The sequence below is a fragment of the Colossoma macropomum genome, unplaced genomic scaffold (genome assembly GCF_904425465.1).
Source record: "Colossoma macropomum unplaced genomic scaffold, Colossoma_macropomum, whole genome shotgun sequence".
Taxonomy (NCBI): Eukaryota; Metazoa; Chordata; class Actinopteri; order Characiformes; family Serrasalmidae; genus Colossoma; species Colossoma macropomum.
Genome location: NW_023494799.1, coordinates 4,052,633 through 4,066,869, shown reverse-complemented (window position 1 = coordinate 4,066,869; position 14,237 = coordinate 4,052,633). Strand labels below are relative to the sequence as shown.

The 14,237-nt window shown below is 38.7% G+C and overlaps 1 protein-coding gene across 1 annotated transcript; it reads right to left on the bottom strand.

Moving 5' to 3' along the window:
• Nucleotides 1–1,140: 1,140 nt before the first annotated feature.
• Nucleotides 1,141–9,564, bottom strand: rx1 (retinal homeobox gene 1). Its single transcript, XM_036586860.1, has 3 exons — nucleotides 9,273–9,564; nucleotides 3,747–3,997; nucleotides 1,141–1,584 (listed from the first exon to the last, which is right to left on the bottom strand). The coding sequence occupies exons 1-3, from the start codon at nucleotides 9,562–9,564 to the stop codon at nucleotides 1,141–1,143; spliced, it is 987 nt and encodes a 328-aa protein (XP_036442753.1).
• Between the last annotated feature and the right edge of the window lie 4,673 nt (nucleotides 9,565–14,237).

Sequence of the window (14,237 nt, the reverse complement as noted above, 5' to 3'; positions counted from 1 at the left end):
TGAAGAGAACAAAGAAAGGGCAGAAATGCTGGTAATTTAGGGCTGCACTAAGTAAGATCTGGGGATTTGGAGACCTCTCTGGTGTTAATGTGTAAATGCAAGCAACATGTGGATAAACATTTTGCAATGCATCGGGCCCCAACAGGTGGATGAATCTGATGACTGAAAGAGAGTTCAAAGAGTTCAAAAGTCAAAATTTTGTGAAGGATATGTTTCTGAAGATGTGAGCGGATTAACTACTATTGCTGTTCTATCTTGTTTACTGTTAATTTTGCACTTGAGATCTAAACATCGAGCCGGACCTTCTTTTTGAGCCTGTTCATATTTAAAGATGTACGATGTGGTATGAAAAACTCCCAACCCGACGCCACTGACTTTTAAATGATTATTTCAGGCTGTGAAGGGCGACTCGCAGCATATTTTAGCCTTTTTTCCCTCCTTCTTTCAATTTTAGCAAAAATTTACATAGTGCAGCAATAAAAATGGCCTATCCAGCTTTGCAACAGTCAAAAAAGCACCTTCAAGGCATTCTTTAAGTTTGTTTTCTTCACAGTCTTTGGGATGTTATAGAGGCCTGGCTTGCAACAGTATGAACTTTCATGGAGGCAGTGAGGACCTGGCCTTTCTGTAGTGCGCCTCTACTCCTGATCTCAGCTTTTTCTTTCACAACACTGTGTATTGTACGCTGCAACAAAACCAGCTAGCTTAAATTATTGCCAGACGTCTTATAAGTGTGGGCTTGGTGGAGGAGGAAAAAAGCAGACTATTTGAGCCTCAATTAAAAAACATTAGAGGTAAAGAACTCGCCAAATGTAATCTAAGACAAAGAGACAGAAAATAGCAACGTACCAATTGTTTTGTCGTAAAAACGTCCAATTTTTTGTTTTTTTTCAGGTGTCAAAAATGTAGCTTGAGACCCTTATCCAATAGAAAAATAAATATTGTGGCATTTTACTCATTTACTTCCCACATTTAATCGCTTCACCACAGGCTTGGGATGATGAGACATTATCCCAGATTCAAAGTAGAACACAGTGCTCTGGTTGGTTCTGATTCATTAACCTGCCTCGTGTCCACTCACAAGGTCCAAACACAACAAATCCTGAAAGCGTGTCAGTCCAGCAAGTGTTGCCACAACTGTCACATGGGTTGCCATGTTTTGTCCATGGACTGAATGTGTTCCTTGGCTTTCATCCTCAGCGAGGCGATGCTAGAGCTGCGCTGGTCAACGTCCTCCAGCGGGTATTTGTCAGTAAAAGCTGCCGGACACTGGTAGGGGGGCGGGGCCATGGGCTGCATGCTCTGGCCCATGGGCTGGGGCGTATTGAGGAATCCGTGGCCAGGGTAGCCCGCCTGCAGGCCCTGCGCAGGCCCCATGAAGCCTGGAATACTGTGCACAGGCGTGGTGCTGGTCAGAGGAGAGGTCAGCCAAGGGTCCAGGGGCAGGGAGTTATTCATGGGCCCTACATTGGTGTGCATGGGTGGCCGGTTGAAGGACAGCATGGGTGAGTCATGGAGCTTCACGGCGCTGGCGTCCATCTTCTCCTGCCGCCTCCATTTGGCCCGACGGTTCTGGAACCAGACCTGGAGGAAAACATGAGCTTCAGTAAAGCAAGAGTACCACAAGAGTGCCCAATCAGAAAGGGTTTGTGTTGGTGCTGTCTGAAGCTAACAGCTATAATGAATGTAAAATTTGTGATTTTGATCTCTTATTTTGAAAATAAAGAGCAATTTCAAATATTTTTACTTTTTATTAACTTTATTAAACTGCTGTAATAATGGGTTATTTAAAAAGTTAGGACTCTCTTTAAAGGCAGTAACTGCAACAAAAGAAACTAAATTTGTGACTTTTATTTTGAAAATAAACTGCAAAATCCATTACTTTGACTTTATTTAAAGAATCTCACATTAGGCCTGTTAGACATGATAAAGGCAACACACCAACACTATTCAGGCAAAATACATTAAAATACATGAAAAAACAGAAGTCGAACAGCATAAATCATATCCTAAGACTTCTCAACACATTCACTTTCCTGTTTGGCCAGCAGTGAGGCAAGTTCAACTGTTGAACTTTTGTCCTAGAATGTCTGTACTCCTGAGCCAAAGGGACACAGTGAGGTCTGCTGTCCTAAACTGAAGTCATGATACAGGAGCGTCCTCACAGCACATTACAATGCCTTATGAACTTCATTCCTACACTCCACAATAAACTCCACTGCTCAATGGCAGCTCTGAGCACTTTCTTACTAACTGCATTTCAACCACACAAGACAAACCTGTTCAATATTGTACATTGTTCACTTTATACACCGATCAGGCATAACATTATGACCACCTCCTTGTTTCTGCGCTCACTGTCCATTTTATCAGCTCCACTTACTATATAGGTGCACTTTGTAGTTCTACAGTTACAGACTGTAGTCCATCTGTTTCTCTGCATACTTTACTACCTTGTTCTTCAGTGATCAGGACCCCCATGGACCCTCACAGAGCAGGTACTATTTGGGTGGTGGATCATTCTCAGCACTGCAGTAACACTGACATGGTGGTGGTGTGTTAGTGTGTGTTGCGCTGGCACGAGTGGATCAGAGTGGATCATATTCTTATTTACTGAGCCAAACTCTGTTCATATAAATAAACGGTTGGATCATTCAGTGAACCAGGCAAGCAGCTATACTAAATGAACTAGCACCTCATTACATGCATAAAAAAGTGACCTGCAGATTTACTACTCAGGGCAGCAGACACTGAGAGCTAGAAAGATTAGCTCTCTGTACTGTTATAACAAAAAAGATAAATAAAGTTGCAGGATGTGCAACTTCCTTATTACATACTATCAGTTTAATAGGCAATAACAAGCTTTACAAATACATGCCATTGCTGCAATACAAATGTGATGAAGCCATGGTTTATAGACAATGACATAATTCTAGAAATCTCTTTGTGCAATCACAATGCATCTTTAAAGCAGCTTGTGCTAATGCTGCAGACTCATATGTTTACAAATAACGGGCTACATTTTTCTTGCATTTAATTTTTCCCCTTTGAGGCCCGCTTATAGCGTTAATTGTCATTTAATGAACAAAAAAAATAATTTTTACATGACCATTATTCAACCTCTCTTTATTTTATTTAGAATTAAACAGCCTTTTTTGTTACTGCGCCTTTAAGATTGATATCTGTAAATAAGCTCTGTTCTGATTGGCTGTTCTGTATTGTGTCTCATTAAAAAAGCAGTCCAGGCTGAAACACTCCTTATAATGTCAGTAAGTGGGCAGGGCTAAACTGCTGTAGACTGAATAGGCAGATTTATATAATGTGTGAAATGTACATATATCCATCATATATATATATATATATATATATATATATATATATATATATATATATCACTGACCTGAGCACAGCCTGCTTGAGGATGGGTCTCCATGGAAAGAGTGTTGCGTAATAAACTGTTATAAACTATATAAATGTACTTTATTAACCTCAAAACATCTTTAGCTTGTCAGTGCTAACTGACATATTCACCGGAGAACATAATAACTGAAGTGGTTGAGAAAAGGACTCCATTTGTGTTTAAGCACAGGATCATTTCAGTTAAAAAAAGCTAAAGTGGTCTAATACAAGTCTTTCACTTAAGATTAGTCACTGCAGGAAGACTGATTCTGTTATAAACCATATAAATGTTTGTTATAAGCAATAAATATTGTAAAGACATTTCACAAGAAGTATTATAAACCCACCTGCACTCGAACCTCAGGCAGGTTGACCTTCATGGCCAGTTCCTCGCGGCTGTAGACGTCGGGGTAGTGGGATTTCTCGAAGGCCCGCTCCAGCTCGTGGAGTTGGTAGGTAGTGAAGGTGGTCCGATTCCGCCGGTGCTTCTTCTTCGGCTGTTCCTCATCCCCCTGCTCCGGAGACTTCCTGTCACTATCGGACGACTTCCTCACCTCTCCCAGCTCACCCTCACACTTATTGGAGAATATTTCAGCGTCTGAAGAGACACAAACATAACAAAGACAATATTTCTAAGGAAATGTATGCATTTCTTTTCAGGAGACAAGCTTTCCATTTTTCAGGGATAATTTTCCAAAGTTCAGTCTTAGAAGTTGGTTTAGCACTTTCTGCTTCTCACAATCCAAGTAATCAAACCCACTCAGTGATGCTGAGGTCTGGAGGTGGTCTGACTCTGGGGTGGTCAGTCCATTGTTCTGAGAAAAGCAGCAGCTTCTTTGTTTGACTTGCAAATGTTCTAATATACGTTTCTCAGTAACAGCTTCTTGACAGCTACACATCTTTCCAGTTGATTATTTTATATCTAATCTCCTTAGAAGCAGTGGTGGACAGTAACGAAGTAAATGTAATTCGTTACTGTACTTAAGTAGTTTTTTGTGTATCTGTACTTTACTGAAGTTTTTCCATTTTGGGCCACTTTTTACTTTCACTCCACTACATTTCAAAGTCAGATATCTCACTTTTTACTCCACTACATTATGAGAAATCTGTCGCTCCTTTTGGTTTATGTGTGCATAAAAACATAACATGTCAAAACGAAAGAAGTGTGAAGCAAGAACACCAATCAGGGCACAGCGCACTTTGTTTGAGCTTGTTTTGACCTGTTGGTCATACCGACCCAGTGCAAGCACACGGGTCAACATCAGAGCAGCAGCGTAAAATTTTGGGAGAGTCTGTTCAACATTAATGATGAACTAACCTAACTTTGTGTAAATAGACCACAATATAGAAATATGTACTCATATGCAGTTGTGACTGACGTGTTTCTTTTTTCTGAAAGTGATTTCAGAGCCACTCAGTTCTACCTGATGGAAACTGTTTGCCTTCAGTGTTTTGTGCTTATGATAATTTTGACACTGGAGTATTTTCACCTAAAATGAGTTAATAATACAAGAGTCCTGTTACAAAAATGATAATAGGACATCAGAGCCATAATTAATCTTAAGTACTTTCGATACTTAAGTACATTTGAAGGCAAATACTTTTGTACTTTTACTCAAGTGGAGGTCTAAAGGGAGGAACTTCTACTTTTACTGGTACATGTACATGATTTGTGTATTTCGTCCACCATTGCTTAAAAGTATCTCTAAAAACTTGTATTTAATGGCCATTTTGACAAGGTGCTCTCATAGATATACAGTACGTATGCACAGTACTGTATATCTATCAGTAGCCACATAATCAATAGATGAAAATGTACAATACATATCATGACCCTTGGTGTCCACTCATAGCACGTGCTTAACACAATAGCACAAATGTCACTTCGCACAAGCATGTCCATGCGGCTTTCACTAAGAGTTTCCCACCTTCTAATCTGAGTAGGAACAGATGCTACTTGCTAATTCCCTTGATAGCCTCCTTGCAGACCCGGCCTCTAATCTAGCTCAGGCTTTTATTCTACACAGGCCTGGCCGGAGGATATCGCTACCGTTTCTAAGAAAGAACTTCACAAACTCCGGTCCAAAAAGATAATTGGGAGTTACAGTGAGTTAATTATGTCAAGTGCAAAGATGACTGCCTGGGTGAATTAGCTTAGTTAGCCATCTGCTACTCGGAAACAGAAACATATCGCTGTTGTCTGAAGAAAACCTCGTATCTCCAAAATGAGAACTTTACAGGAGAAGGAAAAAACCTACTTTACCTTCAATGTAAGCCAATGGAACCAGATTTTTTTCCAAGTCATTTAGGGTCATTTCTTTTAGTCCATTTGTCATGAAATTTACAAACAATCTAAGAGGCAACAGGTACTTTCAAATTATGTTAAAAACTGGAAAATGTCAAAAATGGAGATACGAGGTCCGACAACAGCGATATGCGTGCTAATTAAAGTGCATCTGATTACTCAAGTAAGATCAGGCAGATAAATGATTTTCTCTGAACAGTAATTTTCACTGAACAAGTGTGCAGATTTTTGGTTAGCAAACCAAGTTGATGGCGCTAATAATCTCTATAATCTCTAGTTCCAGCTAACAAAGCTAACAGCTTTCCACTCTTAGACGCTAATTATGCTTTAAAGAACTAGCTTAGCAATGTCTTGTGGCTGAACAGGCTGTGATCTAGTAATCAGAGGGAACCCTGCAGTAAACACTGCCCGAATGGAAGATGGCACAGAAAGGAAAGCTTTAATCAACAGGCTGGAACGAAAGCGTCAGGGCTGCTGAGTCCACGCTCATTAAGAGACTATGGCAGAGCCTGAATTAACACAATGAGGAGGTCAGGGCTGGTCAGGGATCACCACGCTGCCTGTCAGGAGCCGGACTTCTCAATAAAAGCGCTCAGACTCGCTGGCAACTTGAGGAGAACGCAGTCATTTCAGTGGGTCAAGACCGTCTTCGACAGATAACCTCAGACTCGGACCCTGGTGACACTCTCGGCCTTTTCTCTCAGTCTTAGCAGCACAAATACATTCAAACTGGGCCACGTTTATTCTGGTAGTACATTATAGATTACCTACAGATGCTTTAGTTGTTAACAAGCTACTTGAATATCAGGATTGGGTTTAGGGTTTAGGTTTAAAGTTCAGAATCTGCTGTGGACTCAAAATAATATGTGACCAACAGCATCAATTTCAGCATCAGATTTTATTCACATATAAAGCAAATAAATCTGGTGTTTGTACATGAGTAAAATGAAAAAGTGAATGAAAGCGAAAGTAAATGAAGGCCAATATGTGTCGAGAACACTTTAAAGGGGAATTCCACTCATTTTTCAAAATTTCAGCATAATTAAATCATTAATGTATAAGCATTCAGTCATTCATTTATTTAGATTTGACATGAAATTCTCTGTTTTAGAGAACTGACAGCATCAGAATTGTTCACAGTGGTGGTGATAGGAACCTGACATCTCTAGAGTTTAACGCCTCTAAAAGCTGCATCAGAGATGGTTATGAATTCACTTAAAACATTATTTTAAAACATATTTTTTAATCTATTCATGGTGGACAGGCATATGCAGAGCACTGTAAGGCAAAATGCCCCCGCCCGCCCCCCGCCCAAAAACAAGGTTATCACTATTTTACTATTGTGAACATTACATATGAAAACTCAGACATGTGTACGTTCACTGGCTGTGTTTGATGCTAAATAAAATGGCTGTATTTGTGTTGTAGACATTGCTACCCCTGGTTTCTATCACCACCACTGTAAAGAGTCTGCAATTTTCTCAACAATGAAATCTTCACATCAAACCACTCCGAATGACTTGGATCTCAATGACTGAACTATGCAGAAGGGTTTTAAAACTCAGTGGCATTAACCCAAAATCCATATTAAAAGCACATTTTAAGAGATCTCATGTTTCTAAAGCGTACTGCTATCAGAGGTGGTGCACTGATACAAACGCAGGCACCAAAACAGAATAAATGGTCCATTTATTGTATAAAGGAAGGTGAAATACTGGAATGATGTAAAGGTGCGTTCTATTTGAATAAATTTGAATGATGTTTTTAGCCATCTACCATCAAAAGTGAGCCAGTCAACTTCACTTCCACCTACAGCGAGCAGGACAGGCAAGGAACTCATCCTGGTTGGTCGCTAGCAATGCCAGTGATCTACTCCAACCCAGAGCTTGGATAACTCTCCCTGCCATGAGATCTAGGTTCTAAAAGGTGCTCTCATCTCACAGCCTGAAAAGAAAGACAGATTACGGACCAAATAAAAAAAATGAAAGAAAAAATAATTATTTGCGGGTACGCACCGTTGTGCAATCTCATTTGTGTGCAGGAAAAGATTAGGGGGAATTCCACGAGGGGATCAGATTGTGGATGAGGCCTCTCACCAATTTATTTAGAGATTTAGCTGTCGCTGTAAGACAGGACAATATGAGCCCATTTTTAGAGCTTCAGAGCTGTGAAAAATGCATTTCAGGAGAAGTTTTTTTTTTACTTGTGCAAAAGACCACCTTTATTTATTTAATTTCTAGTCAAAACAGCCATTAAGTAAAAGTTATGCATTTTTCAGGAGATATTTCTGAGACTAGACTAGATATAAAATATTCCACCTGCACAAGGATGGAGAAAGTCAAAGTGAAAACACAGGAGTTTCCAAAACTGAGTTAAAAAAAATGATTAAAAGATACAGAGAAAATGTGGCTCCTAACAACCACCTGGAAGACCTGGTAGACACCAAAACTGCCCCCCATCAGATAAAAATAAAGCTTTCATCTTTGAGAGAGAGGAGAAAATCAAGCTGCTTCAGATCTGACTGGTGTTTCTGTCCATCCTTCCACTGTGAGAAGACGACTCAGCGCTATGGGTCTGAAAGGATGTGTAGCTGTCAAGAAGCTGGGATTGTAATTGGGATTGCTTGGATCTTGACAAACGGACAATGAAAACAACTTCTAAAACTGAACTTTGGAGATGTGGAAAAATATCCTTGCAAATATATTTGAAAAACTCAATGCAGGTCACACTAAATGATATTCTATTTAGCTGCTGAGGTTTCTGTGTAGTTTCTGTTAAATATATGTCTTCAGCTTTTTCTGATGCTTGAAAAAGCCTGTATTTAATAGTTGTTTTGACTGGAAATTAAGAGCTTTAGCTCTAAAAATCTTACAAATTGTAAAATGGAGTGAGATCTTTGGGTCTGGACACAGATTAAGCCTATTTCTGGACTAAAGTGGAATGCCACTGGGCTTAATCTGGGTCTGTAAAACTGATCCTAAAACTGATCCTATAAGAAGTAATAAGATGAAATAAGTACGTTTCTATGTTTTCTCCCTAAACATCTTTCCACCTTGATGCATGGCCTCTCTATTACAATGTTTTCTGTAATAGACCAGCTAATGCAAAAGCAGCAACAGCCTAAACTAATACATCGCTACTCTTAATCTATTTAGACCTATAAACTTGGCACATTTGCAGATGAAAAGATAAAGCTGGTGAGGTTATTTAAGGTAAAGGCACTAATACCCTGGCCCAATGCCACCACTGTGTCGAAACAACGAGAAGTTCAGCAAAGTGCAAGGAAAACACAGGTCTCCACTAGACTTCCAATGCTGTCATCACTTTTAATAATGTTCAACTGTGAAAAGACAGACTTCTGGGACTGTGAGAACTACACACTCCTCTTATCTCTACAACCAATAGCATAATATACATATATACATAATATTATACACACACACACATATATATATATATATATATATATATATATATATATATATATATGTGTGTGTGTGTGTGTGTGTGTGTGTGTGTATTGGGGGAAAACATAAAAGGCCCCAAGGTACACCCTTGGGGAACTCACCATGAAAAGCAGGTTGCTCATTGTTGTCCCTCAGAGGCATGTGTCCGTATGGGTGTGCTGGGTGATCCTGCTTTCCAGGGTCTCCTAAACTTTCCACTCCAACTTTGTGAGGCACAGTGTTGGCTCCAGGATTGAGTAATGGGCCCTGGTCCTTAGTGAAGCCCAGGATGACATCGATGCTGTGGACACGAGTGCCGATGGCTGCCACGCCACCTTTTACCATCTCGTGGAAGTTGCCGGGCGAGAGGCAGCTGTCGTCCACCATGTTCATAGTATCTAGTGACAAATGCATCCGAACGCTAGGATGAGCCTGTCCAGCGGGGAAAACCACTCGGCTTGGAGGACGAGTCGGAAACTGAGCTTCCCCTCGTCTGAATGTCTTACTGTAGCCTAGGAAGAACAGTCAAAAATATGATAAATACAAGTTTGATCCAAAATGAAAGATACATGATACACAACCATTGAAAAGTTTAAATGATAACTGTTATTCAATATTAACATATACAGTGTAGATCGATATACTATTAGCTAAACAAAAGAAGGTATTTTAAAGAGAGAAATCTACAGATTTGTCAAAATATCTGCATATATCAATCTTTTAAGGTGTAAACAAAGTCATTCAGAGTGGTTTGGTGTGAAACTAGAGAAACTCAGAGCCAGAATTGTTCACAGTGGTGGTGATAGGAACCAGACGTTCGAAGCCTTGAGAAGCTCCCTCACAGAGAGCTATTACATGAAACATTTATGAAAATGGTGCGTGATGTCCGAGACATCGATTTATGAAAGTTTCGAGATAAGCTTTTGGCCCAAATTGCATTTTTTTAATCTATTCATGGCAGAGGAGTACACGTAAAGCAAAACAGTCACCAAAGACAACTTGTTTTATCAGATTTACCAGTTTCACCATCAACATCATTACATTTAAAAACTCTGAAGATACACGTAGGTCCACTGGTGGTTTTGGACAGTAAATAAAATGTCTATATTTGTGTTGTAGTCCTGGCGACCCCTGGTTCCTATCACCACCACTGTAAAGAAATCTGAGTCTCTACAAGCAACCATCCCACACCCAACCACTCTGAATTACTTTGTTTACATTCAACGATCAAATTATTACCCTTTAATATTTCAAGCTTTTTGGCAACAGCAAAACCTTAATTAACTGACAAATACACTGCAATAATCTAAACAGTAATTCCTGGATCTGATCACCACTTTTCATATCTGAGGCACCTAATCTAATATGTCTTCATTTTTTATAGCTCCCTACTGATTGGTTGAAACTTGACTTTATAGAATAGTAGTATCTTAATAGAACTGTTTTCTATGTGGACCTGCAACAAAATTGGTTTTAATAAAAATAGTGACTCCAAACTTTTGAACAGCAGTGTCACTACACACAAGTGTAGAACCAGAGCAGGTTCTTTCTCATTTTCATAAATATGTCAAGATAAAGTAACATTGAAGAACAACAGAAGTTCAAAAGCATTCCACAGTATTAAAAGATCATTCAAAATGATGTCAAGCAAGATATTTCAGAAGCGGTGATTAAACTCATTGCATAACTACACTGTGTCAGAATGAATCACCTGTAAGAGGAGACACAGTCGGGTAGGCCTGCACTTTCAGTTGGGCTTCCAGTAGAGAAAACACTGTCAATAACTAGCCTTTATTTTATAGTTTCATCTGTTAGTTGAAATAAAACACAAGACACCTTCTGATGTTTGAATAGCACATGGCAAAAGCTTTTGCTGTTGAATTATATAAAAAATAAACCTATTTATGACCTTTATTTATTTATTTATTTATTTATTTATTTATTATCACTGAGCCACAACATAAATACATACACTATAAGTGGTAACAGAATTCTTTACTACAAATTTATATGAATTTTTTAACAAACTGATATTTCACATAATGAATTTAATGTTTTAAAAGATACTTTTTTAGGCTTAACCTGACAATTATTTGTTAATTTACTTAATAAAAGTGAGGTAATTTTTTTAAAGTCAGTTTAAGGTGTTACAGTCTCGTGTATGCAAAAGTTTGGGCGCCCAAATGTTTTGTTGATTTTCTAAGTGAAAGTAGGTTCACACATCCTCTACAGTGCCTTTATTTAAATGCCTAATTACTGTTTATTTACTAAATTTAACATAAAATGTGGCCTGTGCAAAAGTTATGGCACACATTACATTTTATCCCCCCCCCAGTATGTTAAACTCAGTAAATAAAAAAATTAGGCAGTAAAATTTGCATTAAAAAACAATAGTTAAGTGTGTTCCTGGTGGAGGATGTATTAACTTATTTTCACTTTGAAAATCAACAAAGCGTGAACTATGACTGGGGGTGTTTTTGCATATGACTGTTTACTGATCAATTACTAATACATGAATTTAACAAAGAATAACATATATCTTAATACTTAATGAAAGCATTAAATAAGCATAACCAAATTATGTTTAGTGAACTGATTTATTACTTTGGCTTTATTTATTTATTTATTTATTCATTTTGTGCAGATAGAACTAATAGAATCATACAAATGTACAAACGATGACAGAACTGTGTATCATCAGACAGCGCTTAAACAAAACATCGGTGCAACATATGCAAATACTTAGAGCAAGCTAAGATAAACTGAACTAAGGAAGATGGAATTTAATGATATTTACAGATTAACTTATCGCTGATGGTGGAGCAAAACGTTGTGTCTCCAAAACGGTAACTTTACAGGAGAAAAAAAAAACATACTTCACTTTAAATCTAAATCAATGGAACCAGACTTTTTAAGCCATTTTGGGTCATTTCTTTTGGTCTGTTCATCATGAAATTCACACATGATGTAAAAGGCAACGGCCGCTTTCAAATGATATCAAAAACTGAAGAACGACAAAAATTGAGATACAAGGTTTTGTTCCGACAGCAGTGATATACAAATTAAGAACCACACACACCCACAGACAAAAAGCCAGCCAATCAGTAAGTCGTATGTAAGTTTATCTACATAAATCTGGTCATAATAATTCAAATTTCTACTATTTAGGTTCTGCAAGATGTAAGAATTGGAGAAGTGATTTTTTTAGCTTTATTTAATTAATATGAGGGGTTCATTGAGCGACAACACATCACATAATTCTGCTTTAGAAAGTTTACTAGCCTATTTTATATCTAATCTCCAAATCCAGTAGATTATACTAGACTATAAAGCACAAATGTACTAACTCACTGAAGCTATAACAGCTGTAATAACTGTAAAACAGTATTTCACTGCCTCAGACAGCTGACAGAGCGCTGCACCCTGCTGAGATAAACAGCACAGACTATGCTGATTTATGCTTTTTATGCTGGTCTAGTGCTGGTTTAGGTGGTCACCCAGCATGGTCATACTGGTTGACCAGCATACCAGCATCCAAAACACAGCATATGCTGCTCTATGCTGGTTTATCTAGCAGGGCAGCCTTTACAGTAACTGTCCCTACAGTCTGCAAATAGTAGAGCTCGCCTTCTGAAAGAGTTTAAGATGTTTTGAAAGCAAAAAATATCATTCATATTTTCTGTGATGACCATCAGTGACATGTTGAAGCAGCAGAAATGTTCTAAGAGGCGCAATTTCGACCCAGTGCTGGATTTAAATGAACGCCAGTTAATCGAGAAACTCTTTTAAGTGAAAATGCGTCGCTTTCAAGGTGAAAAGTTCAGATCATCGCGACCTACCTGTACCTGTGACCTCGCGGAGCTCTGATCTCTCTCTCTCACACACACACACACACCTGTTCTGCGTCAGCAGCGCCTCTTCTTCAGTCCGGCCACTGAACTCCAGCTCTGCTTCTTCTCTACTGACCGCCCGTGCGAAGCACCGTGGCTGCTCCTACTGCGCATGCGCACAGGCCCACAAACTCACGCCAACTCAATCAAGAGTCGCAATATTTGCACAGACTCGCAATTTCTAACCAATCAACGCACTATTACAGCGTTATATGTAAGTAAGTGAGTACATTTGATTTATTTAGCACATTTAAAACCAAAGTGCTTTACAATTTAGGGATTAAAACGGTCCCACCGTTAGTTCTTCACTCGCACCAGTGTAGTCAGCCAGTTAGCAGCGTCCACCCTAAAACTTTAACTCCATTTTCTATGCACTTTGTAATGGGCAGATTTGCACTGTGTTTGAGAAGATCAGACGCTGAGCTGATGGTCAGACAGTGCTGTGCTGCTGGATGTTCTACCAAAATAAGTTAGAGAGCACTTTATTTTACTGTGTTACTTCATTTATTCTGGATATTTGTCCTGCTGTAAGTGTGAGGACGTCCATAGACTTGTATTGATTTTTGTGTTACTGTAGCTAAATAACACTACACCTAAACCTAACCCTAACCTTAACCTCAGTACCCAAAAGGGAATTTTTCTGCTCTTTTAGTTTTCAAATAAAAAAGTAAATGTGGTGAAAACAACACATGCTCAAGTGAGGACCAGCAAAATGTCCTCACTTGAGCAAAAATTTCATATAGTCCTATCCTAGTGAGGACGTGTCCTCACAAGTATAGCAATACAAGAACACACGCACACACACACAGACACACACACACACACACACACACACACACACACACACACACACACACACACACACACACACACATTATCTAAGCCACTACTGTATACTTAACTACGGAGGTCTGGAAAGGCCTTGAGCTGTTGCTATAATTTTCTGGATTGTTATCTTGAGATGACAAGATAACCAGCTCATTATTTCAAGATGCCAACTTTGTTTTCTTGTGATTATAAGATAAAATTTGAGAATATATACAATGGCTGCCACTGTTATACTAATGATTAAGTCATCTACAGATTATTTGACTAATTAAAAAATAATATTATTAAAACGCAACATAATTTCATTAATAATAATAATAAAATAGGCTTATCTAACAGGACAATAACATACTGTGCAGAGACTTTCAG